At 37.6% G+C, this 21,013-nt stretch overlaps 1 protein-coding gene across 16 annotated transcripts in view; it reads right to left on the bottom strand.

Annotated features, from left to right (window-relative positions):
• The window catches only part of l(1)G0196 (inositol hexakisphosphate and diphosphoinositol-pentakisphosphate kinase), a 52,164-nt gene that overhangs the window by 4,479 nt on the left and 26,672 nt on the right, over nucleotides 1-21,013 (bottom strand). For 13 of the 16 annotated variants that reach the window (XM_087351549.1, XM_087351556.1, XM_087351552.1 and 10 more), the window contains 14 exons: nucleotides 18,804-19,038; nucleotides 17,579-17,787; nucleotides 16,181-16,407; nucleotides 14,713-14,849; nucleotides 13,752-13,866; nucleotides 13,536-13,663; nucleotides 12,864-12,990; nucleotides 11,143-11,310; nucleotides 9,817-9,911; nucleotides 8,560-8,729; nucleotides 4,110-4,505; nucleotides 3,293-3,508; nucleotides 2,339-2,480; nucleotides 910-1,468 (listed from right to left, as the gene is read on the bottom strand). In XM_087351549.1, the coding sequence (XP_087207675.1) occupies nucleotides 910-1,468; nucleotides 2,339-2,480; nucleotides 3,293-3,508; nucleotides 4,110-4,505; nucleotides 8,560-8,729; nucleotides 9,817-9,911; nucleotides 11,143-11,310; nucleotides 12,864-12,990; nucleotides 13,536-13,663; nucleotides 13,752-13,866; nucleotides 14,713-14,849; nucleotides 16,181-16,407; nucleotides 17,579-17,787; nucleotides 18,804-19,038 (2,924 nt within the window). The remainder of the gene's footprint in view (nucleotides 1-909; nucleotides 1,469-2,338; nucleotides 2,481-3,292; nucleotides 3,509-4,109; nucleotides 4,506-8,559; nucleotides 8,730-9,816; nucleotides 9,912-11,142; nucleotides 11,311-12,863; nucleotides 12,991-13,535; nucleotides 13,664-13,751; nucleotides 13,867-14,712; nucleotides 14,850-16,180; nucleotides 16,408-17,578; nucleotides 17,788-18,803; nucleotides 19,039-21,013) is intronic. The other 3 variants (XM_087351553.1, XM_087351559.1, XM_087351560.1) reach the window with 2 other exon arrangements.

Below are 21,013 nucleotides of genomic sequence, written 5' to 3'. Positions count from 1 at the left end.
TATAGTTGTTCACAAATGTTTGAACTTTGTCACACTTTTAAAGGATTTATTAGCCATCCTAAGTTAATTCTACTAACATGTACTTAGTTTTTTCTGAATTTACTTCTAGCCCCACCTGTCTACTATCTTCTAGTAAAACTTCTGTGTTCCTCTTCATTGTATTTATATCATCACCCAATAAATTCACATCATCAGCATATGCCAATAGCTGATGTGTCCCATTCAATTGCAAACCCTCCTGCCTATCTTGGACTTTCCTGATAACAGCTAATAATGATATATCATTGCTTCACTGTGTGATATCAACTTTCAAAGTTTCCCCTTTCTTTCACTTGGTACATTTTTTTATTCCCATTCGGAGGATGAGTTGAGGAGAAAACTGTACCGTAAATGGTTAAGTATGTATCACAGATTGTATTATGAAGAGGGTTTTGAGAACAACAGTTCAACCTAAGAGAAAGGATCTAATGGCTGAAGAAAAATTAACTCTTATTCTCATACACAATGACTATAACTTGTGACAGTGAACACTTAATTTACGATTTTAGCTTAGAAAAATTTAAGCACTTGTACTAAAAACTACAATTCTGCCACTTTTTGAACAATTGTTTAATGTCTGTTGCTGGTTCAGTACAATGTTGATGTAAACTTCTATACTGAATAGCAAAGTCCATGGTGAAAATTGCATAATTAAAATTTATTTAATTTTAGTGTGTATTTTTCAGTTTAAAGCAGTTAGAATAAATAGATTGTACTAAAGATACTGATTTAGAAGTGTTTCAGATTTCTATGTAGATGGAAGCATTTAAATGAAAAATGAAAACATGCTCAAATTCTTCCCTAAACTGTCAGTTAAATGCTATCGCACTAAGGCAAGTTATAGTAGGAATGTCAACGAAACACATTTACCTGGAAGATGGTTTTGCGAGCAGGAGAGGTTGCAGTCATGGAGGAGGTGATGGTCCTGTCTTCCTCCTCTGCGGGGTCCACTGTCACCAGTGTGGTAGAGCTTTCCAGCACCCACTGTCCTACCAGCTTGGTGGCCTCCTTCCTGCCAAGAGTCTCCACACTCCTGAGAAGCAGTGATGACCCACCCGACCTGCCTGTCTCCTCCTGCACAGCCTTGTTCTTCTCACTGTCTTTTGTATCCATGACTGTAATATCCACATCAGTACTAGCAGAGGCTTCTGTCTCTCCACTGTATTGGGGAGCGCCATCGGCTGCAGACGTGAAGTCAAACTCGGAGCTGGCTGACACAGATACAGGAGTAATGTCACCACTATCACCACCGGTGACTGAGAACTGAAGAAGAGTTTCATTCTCAGGCACAACAATTTGTCTTGGTTCCTCCTCCTGAGGCTGTGGGTAGAAGTCAGTGCTGCCCTCTAGGAGGATACCCACATTGCTTAGGTCCTGGTCGAGCATTGTTGGGAAGATGTTGGCCAGAGTGGCAGTTAGATCGCCATACCTGCAACACTGGTACTTCACTCACAGCACGCCACAAGGCCAATGAGAGTTAAAAATCAGTTTCTCACCTTCTTAATTGCATTTTTGGGTTACAATGAATTTCTAGCAAACTGGAAGATCCAGTACTCCTGCAAATGAAGCAATAAGCCAGAAGTGGAAAAATTTGGTATAGGGAAACTGCCCCGTCAATGTTTTTACTCACCTATGTTGCACGCTGGAATTTTCTACATAAAGTTTCATACAATTCTGGTGTTTCTGAACAAGAGTATGCATTTGAAACTAACAAGAAATAAACATGTTTTTACTTTTCATTAAAGAATGGCAGACCTGTTCTTCCCCAATATTGTTTGGGTGACTGGGTCAAGAATGAGATGGGTGGGGCATGTGGCGCGCATGGATGGGGCAAGAGGGGTGCAATGGGTATTGGTCGGGAAGCCTGAAGGAAAGAGACCACTGGGGAGACCTAGACGTAGATGGGAGGATAATCTCAGGTGGGATCTGTGGGAGATAGGAGTTGAAGGAAACAGGAGATTGGAAGGGAGCACTGGCCAGGGCTGGATGTGCCCTGAAAAGGGCAGAGTAGTGGTTAGTGGCCTGGGCGGGTCTGGTTAGGACCTCTGAAACCTGACTACAAGGCGAAACAGCCCTGAAGACAGCTATCTTCAGATATGATGTATTTTTTGTAGAAATGTTAAGGACATTCCTTTATGGCATTTTCAGTTGCACAGAACATGAAAACATAATTTAATATATTATCAGAAGATGGCAGAATCAGTCTCGTTAGTTACATTATTGTCTGTGACTCCCAACACACAATATGAGAAAACTGCTCACATCATGCAATATAAAAAGCTGTTAAAACTATGCATACCCATCATTACTGATAAGACTGGCTGACAGTGACATCTCACTGCTCTCTGCAGTTCCACGTGATATGAAGATATCAGACATCCCATTTGGAGAAGATGGCCCACTGCTTGATACAAATGAAGGAGGCCCACTCCACACAAGACCTGTTTGAAAAAAGACAGGTCATGTCAACCAGGGTTGATTCCCAACGGTGGCTAGATATTTTTCTCTTGGCTACTGAATGCAGACTATCCAATGCATACCTGTGGTTCATTCCCTGGAGGTAAAGTGGACAGGGTGTGAAGCTATATCTCCACCTCTTCATGGTGTGGTGCTTAGTTAAGCATCAGGGACAACTTTACCTTTACCACATCTCATTTCTGCATTCAAGACTGTTATTTTTACCATTTAATTTTTAATGTAATATGGTTAAAATTGGAAAACTGACAGGAACAAAATCTTATTCATTGAGAAAGTGCACACTGGCTATTTTGAGGATTTTTTGAACCCACTACATCTGAACATAATTCTGATTGCAAATATTTTAAACTTCTTTCAGGTAATCTATATTATTAACTGTTTTCCGTTAACTAAATCCACATTTGAAAGCAATATTATCCACCCATCATAATTAGATCTGTTGATGATGCAGGTTCTAATTCTTACTTGAGGGACTCAAGTAATCTTTTATTCATTTAAGAATACAGTACTGAAGATTTCTGTCTTCTGGGTTGTTGCGCTGTGTAGTCTGGTCGATGTTAACCAACGTTTAACATCTACCAGACTACACAGCGCAACAACCCAGAAGACAGAAATCTTCATACTCACATTATAGAACAGTGAATGGACCACTATGACCAAAGAAAATTATGAGACCTCAGTCAGAGTGGTTTAAAATCATGTGACCTACAGCATAAAGCAGATCCTGATTAAAATAAATCATAACAGATACCTATAAATGAATAAGAATACTCACTGCTGCTGGGTGACTGTAGATGAAGAGGAGGATGTTGCATTGATGCAGTAGATGGGAGAGGTGTTGATGGATTCTTGGGAGGCGAAGATGTGGGCGTTCGGAACAGCGGGGCAGACGTCATGACCTCCAGGAACGAATCAAGCTGCCGCAGAGACAGTGCATTGTGTAGGGTCTCCAGCGGCCTGATTGGTGGAACACCCCCACATCCTTCAATTGCTGGCATGAAACACAGACATCATTGTCTCATCTCCAAGACACAGTTTGAGAAAGTTTGATGTCATAATATCTGTATGTATGTGAATGTGTATGCATGCATGTGTGTTTCTTTCTTCAGCTGTAAGTTAGATATTTGTAATATGCAGATAACACCTATCTGGAATGCAAACACTATTGAGTTTTGGAGCAGACACTGACCATTACTATAACCTAACTATACTTGAGTTTCTTCTTCTACCAAACAAAATATGACCAATTTGATTGTTTCATTCCACCAGGTGGCATTCGAATGTACTTTAGTAAAGTAGATCACAATGTGGGAATGATGTATTCTTGAAAAATAGATTATATGATGTGGTAAAGTCATCATCACTGTTATTGTTGTGTGGTTATATGTATGGCCTTGTGTAACTTATTAACTTTAAATATGAAATTCCTTACACATTATGCTCATCCACAGAGGGTATTATCATGCAGTTCTCTACAAAATTTTTACATCAAATTCTGAATGTTCTGGCTTCATTACCCAGAGATGTAAATTAGCAAGAATATAAAATTTTAAACACTCCACAGAAGAACAGCTGAACAGCTAACTTCTTACTTGAAACAGAAGCAGAGTTGGGAATCATGTCTCGCAGATTAGGTGCACTCGAAGATCCACTGATGACAGCTGTACTGAACAGGCTGCTGGTTGATCCACCAGTTCCAGCTCCAGACATCTTCTTTCCAGCTCCCATTACCACCACAGGACCAAATCCCAACATCTTGAAGTAGCTCATCTGGCCCGAGATACTGTGGCGGTGGCGCCGCCCACCCACTGCCACCATGGTACCACCAGCCGAACCCTGGTCTACAGTGAGAGTGTTAGGGACTGGTGGTAGGGTAAGAGAATGACTTGGGGAGGGAAGACTAGGACTGGAATGAGAGTGACAGAGGCGCACAGCTGCCACCCGACATGACACACATGGTGGTGGCACGCACAGGTGGCAGGAATCCACTGGAGGTGACAGTGACATTGAAAGCATTTACAGAAAGACACAGTGCAAAGCAAACAGAACAAACAACAGAAGGTAAGGATGGTGAAGGGGGGAGAAAGCAAAAGAAATAGTAATTATAAGAAAATCCAAAGCAAACAAAATCCCTCTGCCTGGTGGAAATAAGTTACAGTGTTCACACACAAACCTGCAAGTTAAGAGAGCTGGTCAGAGTGAAGACTGTGTTCTGTTTTACATCTTGCTGCAAACTGAAGGAAACCCCAGCAAGAGAGTTGCTTTATGACCAATGAAATATAGTGAGGCAGCACCTGCACCCTCAGTATAGTTAATTAAAAAAGAAACTGTTAACATAACCCAAAACTCACATCATCTTCATTACTGTTGTAGTTATTTGATGGGGTAAGAGTACGTCTCTGTGGAACTGTGGCTGCTAATAAGCCCATTGTGCATTCCCAAGATGATATATTATATGAATACAGAACAGCAGTGAAATATACTGACAGGGAAAACTAAAGAATTCAGAGAAAAAACCACACAAAAACATTCTGTCCACCACAAACCCCATTAGTTGGTCTGGCTGTGAACCCACACTTCTGTAATGACCAATTTCCAACCCTAACAATATCTGTTTCCTCTGTTACCAAAGCCTCCCTTAATTTCAGACTTTAGTTCTATGCAAAACAACAAATTTATTAAGTCTCACTTCTGCCACAAAGTTAAGGCAGAAGTTAATTAACACACAAGCAACATAACCAAAGAAAATATAAGCACTTACAAGAGATGACAAGACAAAAAAGGGAGGTATTATAGTGATGCCAACATTCAAATTATAAAATGTGAAAAAAGAAAAATAAGTAATTAATAAATTAGAATCAAAGGAAAATAAAAGATGCATATATAATATAATGTGAAATAAAGCAACATTATTATATTAAATTAAACAGAATGAAATGTTAAGTAATGGAAACAAGGGCAAAGTACACCTTCTAAATCCATGACTGTAAAATGGGTTCTTGATTACATCACTCATTGATAAACATGTATATTGTTGCAACCAATGATGTTCAACAAAAACATCTGAAAATAATTTTGTTTCTAATCTAATCAGAACCATTAATAACATATGGTGCTTGACAGATCCAATTGCAATAATCAAGAGCCCACACAGCCAAATGATGTGTGATGTATTAAGTGAGGTTAGGTAGAGGCAGACCCATCATACTCATGGCAGACTCACTGCTTAACAATGCACTAATAAATTCAGTGTAAACATCCTGTTATGCATGACCCTCTATAGTTCAGAGAATACTCTACTGCTCTGCCAATTGGACAAGATGTTGGTTGGATTTGCCCAAGGTGGTAAAGTAATCTGATAACAGTTAAGCTAAGCTGCATGTTAAAATGCTTATAGTCTTTTGCTGCGTGACTAATGATGATAATGGAATGCAACATAGTATCACTATATGGCACTAAAGGTTGCATTTAAAAATCAACATTAAAGAAAACATAACTGTTTCCCAATAGAATTGCCAAGATTAATGCTTTAAAACATGATCCTTGGGTAACCTGTGCTTTGTAATTACTGAAAATGTTCTAAAGTGATGATGGGCCAACAGGACTGAGGTAAAACCTGTAGCAAGATTTGTGTTGCGCATTGTTGAGCAGTTTTCTGGCATGTGCAATTATCAGAACACAAAATGTTCCTCCAGCTGGCGAGTGTGGCAAATCCATATAGTGAAAGGTGGTAAGGGATGGAGTGGTGCAGGCAGTTCCATGCTACAGGGACCTCGGACCAGATGAGCCTGTTGTTGAACTAAATTACAAGTCACTGATAAGGTTAACTGGCTATTGAGGTTATAGCATCTAACATCTAGGTTTAACACATCTAGTGCAAGGGTGCCTGTGAGCTGAAGTGTGCTTGATTGAGACCAACCACTTTAAATTTAATAAGTCAAATAATATTAATATTACAGCCATTGTACCTGTAACTGATAAATCACTGTTATCGACAGCTTATGCCAGAGATGATTTTTCACCATATGCTGCATTCTTTTTAAATTTTCACTTACTTATTGTTTCTCCAAGCAAAGAACATGACCTCAGATTAAACAGCTTTCTGATTAACTGCCCTACCACTCAGTACTGCTTATGCTGGTTATGTTGGTGTCTGCTGCACTGTAAATGTCATGAATTCATGGCAAAGCATAATATAAAGGCTCAGCTACCAAACATAAACGATCCTCTTCTTGAAATTGAAATACCCTAAATTACATGCTGAACTGACAGCACAATTTCTGGCTTCACCTTTTAAGAAGTCCTCACATCAGATAGACAGTTGTTCTGGTATTAAAACAACTATCATCTTCCACTTACAAAAACAAAGATCCCCTTCCCACTAATAAACCTTAAAAGAACAAAGACAAAGATATTCTTATCCACCATGGAATCAAGCAGTACGTATATGGGGGGGGGGGGGGGGCATAAAGGCAGATCCATGTCTAGATGTCATTATATGCAAGGAAGGGAAAGTCAATGTTCCCAAAGTTACTGGGAACATGGCACTGAATGGAATTTTCTAGTACATCTGGTGTGTCTAAGCCACCACAGTTCTTTCCCTAAATCAGAATTATGCTGGGATTGGAGCAAAATTAATTGGACTATGACTACAAACTATAATTAACTGCAAATAATTATTTAAGTGTGTGTGAATAGAAAAAAATTTAGGAAATTATACTGACTCAAATAAAGTAAATCAGACCAAGTATACCTAAAAATTCACGTCACAGAGTTCACAGAATGAAGAAGCAGATAGTATGATATTCAAACCAACTTCAGCTCTCATGTATGGAATCCAGGCACCCATCACCATGTTCTGTGTAATTACACATGAAAGAGGGGTAAACACAAGACTAACATACAAAATATATATCAAAAATCAGGAATGTAAACATAATAATTAGAAACAATGTACTTGTCAATATCAAGAGCTTTGGTTCTTCTGTCTTAACTGTTCATACACAATTATTGTGTGCAATTACCATAAACATGACAGATTAAACAATGAAGCTCACAGCACAAGGAAAGAGAAAGAAAATTATGTTACATTAACAAAATGCACAAACAAATATGGATACAGATGTGTACAGACCCTGCTGGAAACAGTCATCATAAACAAGGTTACTGCATAGCTTTGCTGGAGGAGGTGAACCATTCATTTAGTGGAAAATGTACAATTCAAAAAGATTAATTAAAAATAAATTGAAAGGTTAAATTCAAAACTACAAGTACATGGAATTACAGTATTGTCTGAAACATGATGTACAGATTTTTAATTTAATTACACATAAAAAAGGAAAATGCATGTCCAAAAGTAAGGGCTCAAACACCATGTTAGGAGACAGCACCAAATATTTCATCACACCATGAACATTCTCTGATGCTATCACCTACAACATTGTTCATGGGCCCATACTCTCTGGAAGTTCCTCTTCCTTTCTACATCCTCTGCATGACGTTATATTGTAAATAAAAGGGCCATGACATTACTTATTGAAAAACTAAAACATCTTTTAAATTTCCTGGTGATGTTACACGAAAATGTGCTTCAGATATAGAGATTTTTGTATAAAAGTCTGTTAGTTTGAACTTGATTTTTTTTCTGATGAATATTTAATGGAATATACTTAAAAATTAATTTATATACTTACTTATTACTATATGATCCAGCTAAATTTGAGTTTTGGGTATATCAAGCCTCTTTTAGGCAATATAGATTACATAAATATTATGCAAAATCATACAAAGTTGTATAATTTCAAAACTAAAATCTTGATAAGAAAGTTGCCATTGGGGATAAAGGTCAGTAATGACAAATGTAATTTTAATCGGGCAGGACTCTAATCTGCCCCATCTTTGAATTCCAAATAAACAAGTACATGACAAAATGAAGGAAGCCTCCAGCAAGCTGTACATATTTGAAACGTTATGCTGGCTACAACTGTGGCTGGGCAACTTATAAAGATGTTGAACTGAGGGGCTGGTCTAATGTTACATTACCTTTATCTACTCCTGAATCATCTCGGTGGTCAAAACTGCGTGCCCTAGGCTCTGTCTCTGGGCTGATGGCCCGGGCACTTGTGTAGGAAAGACTGCGCTGGGAATGTTGGGACACCAGCTCAGATGACAATCGGGAAGCCAGGTCCAGTGGGTCATGGGCTGGAGGTGCCCTGTGACCAGAAAAATTTGTATCAGTACCCAATCACAAAACCTTACTTTACAGCATTTCCATCAAATGCTTTAAGAATAACAACACATGCAAAACTGTATCTCTCACTTCTGAAAAAGTCATACCTCCAAAATAAAACTCATGACAAAAGGAACACAAAGAATAACACGTACTATCTGTGTGTTAACGGAACAATGTGCATAAAAAGGAACACATGGGGCTCTTATATCCATAAAATCCATCTAGAAAACTAGTAAATGGAATTACATGACATTTGTTATTGGCTGGAGGGGGTTACATTAAAAGTTGTTAAGTTAATTTAACTTTGGTTTACATAAGCCAACATATAAACCACACTTCACATGAAACCAATAACTTAATTCTTCAAAAATTGAACGTACACATACAGAACATAAAATACACTTATTAGATTATATTTTTATTTAGAACATTCTCCCAAATGGTAAAAATTTAAAAAAATTTACATAAAACAATCAAAATTCGAAAAGTTTGAGGACAAGTGTCAATTCAGCTGTTATCATGAAAATGTAAAATTAACATTCACATATTGCTTAAACCACAGACCGGAGGTTACTACTATGAGGTAAGATAAAACTTTAGCAATAATAAGCATGTTGAAGATTTCTGTCTTCTGGATTGTTGCACTGTGTAGTCTGGTAGATGTTTACCAACGTTTCAGAGGTCATACTTCCTCCGTCATCAGGGCGATGAATGTGCCAATCAGATGGGTGGGGCTAGGTTTATAGGATCCAGACCGTGAATGGAGTAGTCTATCCCTAGCCAATGGGAGCAGGTGTCAAATCAGGCCTGATTACTACTTTAGTAATAGAATGAACAGAACCAATAAAATGTGTCATATATCTTGAATTTAATTATTTTAGTCACTGTGTAACTATACATAAAAACAGGGATTGGAAAGTTAGACAAATGTTGATTTCACTTTAGACATGGATGTCATAGCTGTCCCCTAACACTGCATCATATCATGTCATATATTTTGGAAGACTCCGAAGTTTATTTCACATAAGATATAAAGCTCTCATGCAGTCAGACTTGCAACAACCTACCTTATAGGGATTGGTTCGGATACAAGTCGAGCTCCCTGCTGCTGCATTTCCGGTTTCTCTGACAGAGATGACTCATCTGAAGGGGCAGGTGATGCCTACAGATAATAACATTTATTCAGGGCCATTAGACTGGTGACTCAAAGGAAAGGGTAATAAAGCATGCTGTCTGTGGGTGTGTCCCCTCCTAATAAGTTTTCAATGAAAAGGATATTTTATGAGAATTTGTAGGAATTCCACACCTTCAAAGATCACCTTGAATCATACTTTAAAAGTGTCTGGATTTTTAAAAATGCTGATGTGATGGTTGCTTAAAATTAATTTTACTAGGTATGTAAGACTAAACAGTTTGAAAGTTACAGACCTAACAGAAAATATCTCTGCTTAGAAAACAGCTAAGTACTGTGATTAGTGGGCATAACATAATTATACATAAAAATATAAATTACAATGAATTTCAAGAAACAACAAGGGTTTAGTTGTTTCAACAAATGTATCGTATCTAAAAAATACATTATTTCACATAAACATAAATGCTGTCATATTTACATTTAATTTCTTAATTTTTTTGCACATTTTGACTTTAACAAATAATACATCTTGTAATGAAAACCTAAAACACAAGACTCTTTAGAGTACACTGATATTTTGAAGACATTCTTTCGGCCACATCATGCTAGTCATTGTTGCCTCAATATCATCCAAAACCAATGTTGAGCAACAATGTGGCAAAACAATGACACTGGGTCATTTGCAGTACTAATGTAGTCAAGAACATTGTTTCACGTGTTCTTACAATTACTTTTATTCTCACTGCTGTGTGGCAATGTGTTCCAACAACAAAACCATGGTTTCAACTGTTGCACAACAATAACCCTGGTCATACGGGTTGCCTATGTCCTAAGAAAACCACGAATGACTGATGGCCAGACATGCAGACATGGACATGGCGTTCTTCACTAATGGTATGTAACAGCACTGAAGTAAGGAAAATCTATTTTCACTTCTCTTCACATATATTATTAGCCTCTATTTGTCCTTTTACCACTCATTAATGGATGACAGATTCTGGGTCAATGACCTTCTGAATACACTCACCACCAGCAAACTACAAATACTAGATGTGGCAAACTTCAAATGCATCATGCTGTGGGCTAAAAACCACCCAGATGCACCCACTCACCATCAGCAAACTTCAATGCAATAAATTATACGTATAATCATAACTTCCATAATGGCAACTGGAATGGGGCACAGAATGTTCACAAAAAGCCACTTAATTTACTTACAATATTCAATTTAAACTATCGAACGGATGAAATAACTTACGGATTGTGCTGGAGTATAATCAGCTTTAGTGTGTGAGGAGCTAGTCTCATCATCCAGTAGGTTTAACTCGGGCTCCTCCTCATCAATACGGCTTGAACCCTTCTCACTGCCCTCGCACTGCACTCCACCTGACGATGTACCCTCCTCACTGCCCCCTCCTGCTTCTGACTGGGAAAAAGAAGAAGAAGAAAAGGCCATAAAATGGCAAGACACTCTCCCCTGTCCAGGTGCAAATACCTACATCACTCATCAGTAATTTGAACTGTCTTCAGTACTTTTCCTAATTCTACCTGAAGAGAAAACGTGTTACCATGTGGTGTCCTCTGGACATGATATGTTCCTACAAAACATCAGTAAGTGCCTACAAGAATACACAACGTTTTAATTCAGAAGATCACAATCCGCATTTTTACTGCTATAAAACCTCAAATCTCAAACACATTACTAGCTTTAATATTCTGAACAATTCTAACTTAAAAACCTAAGCAACCTACACATTAGTATTAAGATTAAACACTTCTTAACCATGAAAAAGTAATATACACATACATAAATAAATAAATATATACATATATATAAATAAATAACACCCTAGTTAAATGAAAGTTTTGATATCAAATAAGGTTCCATTTAAAAGTTTTCTTTATTAGGGTTAGAACTGTTATCAAAGAACGGAATGTTAAGCGCAGTTTCTTGTAATGAGGAATTCAGAAGATAAGGTCAGACTGCATTCAGCTGAGTTCTGATTGTAGTGCATATTATTTCAGCACATGATGAATTATTGGAATGGATCAATTATATCGAGTTACATGACAAGTCATGTAACATTGTAACCTGCTTGTAATCACAGCAATAGTGTATGTCTATTAATCCAATAAAAATGTACTGACCTGCAACCCTTAACAAATATTTTAATACAGGCTGCATGACTTTTAAGTCAGCCTGTATAATAAAGAAAGGCTTAGCTGAAAAACATTTCACAAAGTCTGAGCAAGCTAGATCAAACTATAATGCTTCTGACTTATAAGAGACTGAATACTGTTTGTACCTTAGCAAAATTTTACATTTTCATACACATAAAATTCTTGTATGTTCACAACCGTCTTGTACTCAAGCTGTCTTATCCATTATATAATGCTGTTCTCTGCCATGCACTGTATTCAGATACACAAGCTAATATATAACCACAAACTCATAGATTTATTTGAAGATCTCTCCACCACAGATAAATCTGTCAACAACTGCAACACTGGTGTACGTTATTATTCCATGTAATAAAAATATTACTTGTTACATATGTTCAGCTTCTGTGGTGAATTTTTATATGCAGTGAGTTGGGAGAAAGGATCTAGAATCAGCACTTATAATTTTCAGATTCAATGGTGACAACGACATAAAAAGGGACCTGTAGTACACTTTGGTTCATTATGGAAAGAATAGCTAATGTTATAAGTTGTGATTATACAAGATGAAGGGGGTGGGGGTGAGGAACCCTACTAAAAAAATTCTTGTTCTTGTTCCAATTATCAACATATTTCCAAATTCTGGTTTCAAACTTGCATTAAACGAGTAGTCATTCTCGCACATACCCATGAAACAAGGCATGACAGCTTCCTCCTCAATCCCTTCCTGTTCATCATACATAATCAGTCTCTATTTTAATTTCATGTTAAACAGCCTTGGCAGGTCATACAACATCATTAAGTAGTTTACAAACTAACCATACACACCACAGTCTTTGAGCCCACAGATTCATTACGGCTGTGCGGTCTGAATCCAGGACCTGGTGGTAAGTTCTTCTGAACACAGCAATTGACCCCAGGACTGAAGTGAAGCTCCACATGAAACCTGAAGCAAAAAACATAAGCCATGGCCAAATTTCAAGATAAATCCACGATATTATCAATCACATAAAATTTCAGATATATAATAAAATAGAGATAGCAGTATACTCGGTTGTTGCGATATGTTGTATTTTGGCTGTGTATCAGTGTTTCGGAGGAACATAGTGCCTCTATCTTCAGGATGTAGTGAGGAGAGTTAGGAAGTGGATTGTTTACATATGGTTAGGAGGAGAATCTGGCAAAAAAAAAGGCTAGTCAGAACCACGAGATGGGGCAGGGAGACAGAAAAATGTGTGGGTCAATAGGAAAAAGTTATCTTCAGCTGGGTTAGAAAACAGAGAAAGCAGACCTCTTCAAGGCCACAAAAGGATAGTACCATAATGAAGATTAAGTCTTGTGCTTGGAGAGGCTTCGATGACCCGCTCAGGGAGATTACCCTCTCCAAGAATATGAGGTAAATTCTTATGATACACACAAAAAATCTGTTACAATAAAACTCTTTGTCTTCTTTTGGAGTTGGCATTTTAGTTAAAATTGGACTTGACTCACCTCTCTTCAGAGGAAGGGTCCTTGGTAGGGTCTTCATATAGCATGATAACAATCTGTGACATGTAGTTGAGTTCTGACACCATGCTAACATATTCCATTGCTCTGCGCCACTGCTCATCCTTCCGTACCTACAAAGCAACGATCATTTAAACTCACAACAAAACACACTTACAATTGTTTACAATTCCAGGCTAAAACAAAAACAAAACAACTTACATCGAGCAGACCACCATAGCGCAGTACAGTTAGTAGTGAGTGAACATGACTTTCACTGGTAAAGTACAAGCGAGTCCGCACGTGTCGTCCTGGGCTTGATACACCATGTGAGTAACTGCAAAACACTGAACACATTACTACAAGTACATCAAGCCTAAAATAATATTTCATAATATTTACAAAATATTAAACAAAGGATTGCTACAACATTTAAAGCTAGGTTTGCAAATTTTATGACAGCATGCACATTAAATTTAGAACACATCAAATTCTTTAGTGCCCCTGTAGAGCTGCTATTTTGTTCATTCAGTCTGTCCACACACACATACAACAACTTGAGAACAAATAGATACACTTTTGTAACAAATAAAGCATTAAATATGCACCAGATGGCACTAACCACTCACCCTATAACTGCACTAACTTCTGTGCAAAGTACTGTCAGTCTAGCAATGTTGTGTAGATAACTCTGTTTACCCTTACCAATCACCATCCATAAATAACTACAAAGAGTGGTTTTGTTGGTAGCCATAATCAAGGCTTCCCTGTAGGTGCCCTCAGACCTGGGGTTGATAGATACTAACTAATGTGATATCTATACTGAAGCTGGAAAGGATCCTATGTTTCCTTCAATCTTTTGACCCATTAGACTACTTTACACAACTGGAAAGCTGATGACAGAAGCAGAAACAGTCTCCAAGATGTTGGATGGACTACAATGCTATTGTCACACAGCTGATTGACCAAGACTTCATTGGATTTATATAGGTAAGGAACAGGAGACTCAGCAAACATGGTGTATTTAGTTCCACATAAGCCAGAGAATTTCTAGAATACCTGATTATCAGCTTTTTAATTAGGATTCTACTCAACAGAGTTAGTCAGATTTGCACCGAATAGTTCAATGACTGTAACAGATCTTTGGCAATTTAAACATATTTTAGTCATTGTGGTTCCTCACCGTGGGTTCAGTCTGTTGACAGTCTCCTCTCCTGATTCCTCAATGTTGCGCTGCAGATCTGCTCGGATTTTCTTCAGTAAAGGAGTGCAGATTCCTTGCCCTATGCTCAACTTCTCCTGCACTGTAAGCCCATATTCCTGCAATACATGTGTACAGACTGTAAGACATTATGACTTAGATCTCAGCTGCATAAAACACAAAGGTAGATGGGACATTGAATGTGTACTAGTAAACAAGGTAAATGATAAATTTTGATTATCACACTTAACAAAGAATAGCAAGAGAAGCACACAGACTTCTGATGTCAGTACATACACGGGACAGAAACAAGAGATACACGCCTTTGGACAACTTCTCCTCTGTCAACCCATATTGTAGCAAAATGCATTAGAAAAGAGTATTAAGACCTTATTATGAGTTAGTTTTAGAGCTGCAGAATCACAAATAAGCCTGGTACATGAAATAGAATATGTTCTTTGTTATATGGCTGCTAATAAAAGCTGGTTTATCATAAATAACAATGAAAGGGAGATAAGGACTGCAGATTTCTGGCACCTGTATTTATCCCTCTTAGTGTCAAGGCAGTTCACAAACTACTCCCTAAGACCATTTTGTGTAAAATGCAGACTGAGAGGGGGGGAGGGAGGGGGGAGGGAGAGAGAGAGAGAGAGAATCATATAAAATATTGCTCAAATGTCACTGATATGGTTTCTTACAAATAACAGGAAAATATTTCTGCTTTCAAGAAAACCTTGTTTCATATATGAACTACCAAAATGTAGTATAACACTTATGATGCAAAATCATTTTCATTATTTTTAAGTTAAAATTATGAATTTTCCCACTTTAAATCATATGAACAAAATGACTACAATGTATAACTTTGGTTTTCAGGTGAAAGCTGCATCAGACATTTGGTGTTAACCAGTGTTTTAGCAAACACTGCAGTTGCCATTTTCAAGGTGGATGAGGTTAGATCATTACAGAAGGCATTATATAGGGCAGGCAGTGGGTGCGCGATGAGTTTGCTGGTGCTGAATGGTGGAGTGGAGCAGCTGGCTGCTATCCAATGAAAAATGAATACAAGTAACTGTACAAAACCAGAGTAAATATGATGTCACTGTTTTCCACAGTAAAACACCGTAGTACAACCTGCCATGTTTAAAACTAACAACAGCTGTTAGGTTTCTAAACATTATTTTTTCTTTCCCTCTGCCAACAAGAACACAGAATAATGTGCCTCCTATTCAAAAGCACTGACTGTTACATTGTGGCCAATAGATGACACTCCAAGAATATAATATTACAGACAAACCTTCCAGAACTCTTCAGATGTGACAATATCAACATGAGTATGGTGTGCTAACCACATCGGCACGAAGCAGGTTAACAGACAAAAACTCACTTCAGAGCATATTCAGCCACTCTACACAAAGTAGCTCACTGATGTTCTAAATGGCAAACATACCTGAGGGATAACAATGTCAGCCAAGTATTTGGCATTGATGTATAACTCCTCTGCTTGCTCAAATTGCAAAGTATGCTGGTTGTGTTGCAGGTCATACTTAATGCAGTCATAAATATCAGGGATTTTCGAGATGTCAAAAGTCTTGTTCTTGGTGCAGAAGTCCTTCTCAATCTTGCCCCAGCGTCTTCCCATCAATTCCCATGTCTCCCCATGGTACAAAACAGCATCTGAAAAACACAAGAATTTTGTGGATTATGTTAATAATTTACGTACTTAAACATCTTTCTTAAAAATATGGACATCTTTGATTATCCTCCTCTGGGGTAGCTCAGCCAGTATAATGACTGACTATGGACTCGATGACCAGGGTTCAATCCCCAACAAGGGCAAAAGATTTTTCCTCCACACTCTGTGTCAGGACTGGCTCTGCGGCATACCCAGCCTCCTGTCCAATGGGTACCAGCGTGACTGGGGTGTGATGCTGACCACTCACCCCTATCTAGTGCTGAGATTAAGCAAGTACCTACATGGTGAACAGCAGGATAGCTTTACTTTTTTCCCCTAAGATCTACTCTACTAACCTTATTTTGGATGGAGAGGAATGGTTATGGTGTATGTGTGATGAGTCATCTCCCTGATGATGGAAGCAATAAGCATGTCTGAAATGTCAGTTTCAATCATCTAGTTGGTCTTCAGTGTCCTCCTGATATCCACTTAAATGCAGACATTCTTAAAAATTAGGGCGGGTCAGGCTGTTTATGCCAATTGTATAACTAACAGTATCTGCCTATATCATGGGCAGCCCTGTTTGGGTACCCATTCATCTGGGTGAGTCTTGGAATGTCTACCTGAGATCTCATAAAACACTAGCCTGTTACATGGCAAAATTCTACCAGACTACACACTGCAACATCCCATGTTTGTCAATTTCTTGTTGTATGGTGAGCTTTTTTTTCCTTAAGGAAAGTCTTTCTTTCCTTTTGTGTTGTCATAAAATACACACATTTAAATAAAACAACTGCAGTATACAAAGCACACTCAGACAACAGATTAAATAATAATAATAATAATAATAATAGCAGCTAACTTGTAAAAATCACACATTGAAAGGCACAACAACTCTTGCAAGATGGCAACCAATTTCATTTGAGCAGCCAACAGTTTAAAACAAACTTCACCTGTCTCTTTCTCTCACTTGACAGAAAAAAACACAAAATTGCATGAAACCCAGGAAATTAAAATGAAACTACACACATTCCAGAAACCTAAATACGAGGTTTCACTGCATTGGGGTTTGCACATCTTCACTGTCCAGTTTCACGTCCAATGTAACATCTAATGTTTAATGTTAAATTCTGTGTAACATGATGTTCCCCCAACCAGCTATATATGAAATACCTTTGGTCTTAGTATCATCCTTCTTGATGCGCACAATATCCATAAGTCGTTGAATCAAGTCCTGCACATGCTCACAGCATTTGACAGGATTCTTAACAAAGTCTAGTGCAGTGGAGATGCTGAGTGCATTTCCAGGATTAATCTTCTCACGATCCTCTGCTGTGAAATCCCGATCCTGTTGCATCAATTCATGAAGGCGTGACTTTGCCCTGCACAAAACATGAACCATAACACAGACAAGATTCAACTCTATCTCACAAAGTAAGAGTTAAGACAACTTCTTAAGTTTTTTTTTATAAAGTGATAACACTTTACATTTACAAATATTTCCTGTTCATCAAGAAACTGATTTCAGTGACTTCTTTGATAACAGAACATTACAAATCACCAATAACATGAAAGCCCACAATTATACAATATGTACTCTAAACAGTTCATTCCATTCCACAATATCTATTTTAATGCTATACTTGAATTTTCATCTGTACTGTCCAAAAGATAACCTAAAAACGTTACTGTATACATTCAGATAAAAAAACTTTTTTATGGTGAAGGATAGCCATTCTTAGAGGACCAGCTCTAGTTGTCTACAGCTGCACATTCAACATATTCCTAGCACTGTCAATCCTAACCTTTTCTTACCTGGTGAATTCAAATTCCTTTAGGGTCTGCATGACCATATCAGAGCTAATCTCCAAGGAGGCACAAACATGCTGAACAATATAATCAACTACTTGGGGCACAATTTCCCTGCCTTTTCCACAACACAAATATTTCTTAAAATGACAATATATAAACATTACGGTGACAGTTACAGATTATAAAGAACTGTAATAATGTGCAAAATACATATTACTGTTGCTAGTAACAAGATTATAACTTTTGTTAGAAGACTTTTTCTGTTATATTACTTTCTATTCCTCACTGACCGCTATAAAGTAGAAAAAATCCTACAACAAAATTAAAATCCTGTTTTTCACTATGAAATTCACAATTTTAAGGATTTTAGATTCACATATATTTAGTACTAGGAGAAATCATAAAAAACTCTACAGAGCAAAGGAGGAAAATTACATTCACTTAGTATCAGTTAATTAAATTAATAAGATACAATTATTTATAATAAATCTAGGTCTCAATTGCAGCTGATCTAATAATGAAACACTTGGATACCACATTATTCAAGGTCTATGTTTGGTAGAATGTACTTGCATCTGATACTTACATGTTTTGGTACTTGCTAGAGTCACAATCATTGTCCAGCAGCCCATTTGTGTTAGCAGATTTCACCATCTGCACCAGGATAGGAGTCAGCTCTCCCTCCAAAGCCAACAAACCCTTTGCAAATGCTGCTGCCGTCATTTGGACACGGCCCTCATCCGAGGCATATATTTTGAGGTCATGACGGAATGTGGAGTGAAGGCGGAGAAGACCCAGACCTTGTGTGCCAGCATATTCACCTGTATCAGATGCAGTCAATGGATATGCTACGATAATAAATCAATAAGACCTACAAAATTCATGAAATCACAGAAAATAAGGCCAGGAATGGCAAAGATCTGATTTTGAGTCAATGACAACCAATCACACTATAAACACTGCCTGTTAAACCTGCAAAAATGCAATTTCCAGTAGAGTGGTTGCAAAATATCCGAGGGCGACAAATGTAAAAACAAGACAGCGAGAGACCCAGACTTCAAAAGAGTCCATCTCCCAAATTCTGCTTACTCATCACAATAGTATTGGTTTGTATGACAAACTGCTGAATTACTGTCAATATTTGTTGAACCTAGTGTTCTCTTGATTGACTGAAACTGAACAACATACGCACAGGTATATAGTGCAGATACAGAACTGTCTTCATTGCCTTCTTGCATGTAGTAGCGTTGTAATCCAGCAGCAAATTTTCTGGAATTCTGGTTATTCATTCGCTGAAGCTCAGGTGTGTCGTCCTCATCACTTTCCTGGTCTTTTGGTGTTTTGCTGCAATTTGTTCAACAACTGCGTCTTCATAATCTTCATTTTCATTGTAACACTGAAGAATATTGTCAATACATCCAAACTCTTTGTAGTTTCTGATGTGTTGCACTTCCAAAATGGCATCATTTTCACTATTGGTCATATCTGGCATCTCCAAGCCTGAATGCTTAAAACCACAGTGAGCAATGCAATTCTGAATGGTCCTGCTACTTATTGTTGCAAGCAGAATCGATACACTGTCTGAATATGCATGTGTTCATTACTGAGTGAATCAGCGATGACTCACTGACTCCTCCATGCCACAAGCGCACCATCTAGCACTCACTGTCCCCATTAAACGGCACGGTGTTCCAATTAAGCGATACTAATTCCGGTTATTTTCTCGATTTGTTTTTCTTCTTTAAGATTTGTCCCAAATAAATGGCTGCCCCGATTAACGGATGGCACAATTACCTGAATTTTAATATAGTATGCACAACATATTTCCTTTCTTAGGATGGTGACATATACATGGGTGCTGTATCAGGGTTCGACTGTATTTACTATTACTGAAACATCTGCAGTGTCTTTACACAGGAAACTGTAATGCAACACTTTCTAACTAGTTGTGATACATACCATTTACCATGTCATGATAAAATATTTTGTTTATAAGCTGCACCCTAGTATTATGGGCATGCAATTTAAAAAATAATTGTGCCTTATATTCTCATACACATGGTTAATATTTTTAGGCTGTTTAATTTTTAAATCATAAAACTAAAAAAAACGTAAAGTGTATAAGTGGAACAACAAAGTGTACACTGTAGACAAAATTATAAATCTACATAGCAATGGTAGCAGTAAGTACATTAAGCAGAAGCCCAACACTGAATATGGCAATGAGGAAAAGAAGTTGATTAGAAGCAACTGAAATGAGATTCTTTTAAGACCAACTATTTGTATTACAAGAGTAGATGGGTTAAGAAACATATAAGACAGGCAGCAATTTAACAATTACAGTCTACAATACAGTTCACTAAATTACACACATATAAAGGTTATAAACAAACCATCCTATTATGTTCTTAAATATAAACTGAACAGTAAGCAAGAAGTGATGCATAAACTAGAAGTGACCATAAATTAAAAGGACTATGAAGGAAGAATACAAGGAAGCAGGGAGGAATGGGGAGGTAATAGAGAACATGGGACTGCTTATGACCAAAATCGAAAATAATACTGAGACCACATGATTACAGACAAACCTGTACAAAATCAGAAATGGTAGGAATCACAAATATCACTACAAGTTTTGTCTGGAACATTTAGCGCCATCATATCAAGGAAGATGACATGATGAGGCATGTAGCACAGATGTGAAAAATAACAGATGCATTAAAGTTTCAGCCAGGTCTTAAAGAATCTCATTAATTCTATCTCACAAGATCATAATTTGTTCTGTCTAGAATACAC

The sequence above is a fragment of the Zootermopsis nevadensis genome, unplaced genomic scaffold, assembly GCF_977971745.1.
Source record: "Zootermopsis nevadensis isolate Lab colony 2312 unplaced genomic scaffold, Znev_1.0 Znev_ptg000019l, whole genome shotgun sequence".
In the NCBI taxonomy this organism is placed as follows: domain Eukaryota; kingdom Metazoa; phylum Arthropoda; class Insecta; order Blattodea; family Termopsidae; genus Zootermopsis; species Zootermopsis nevadensis.
This window is presented reverse-complemented; position numbering and strand designations above follow the sequence as displayed.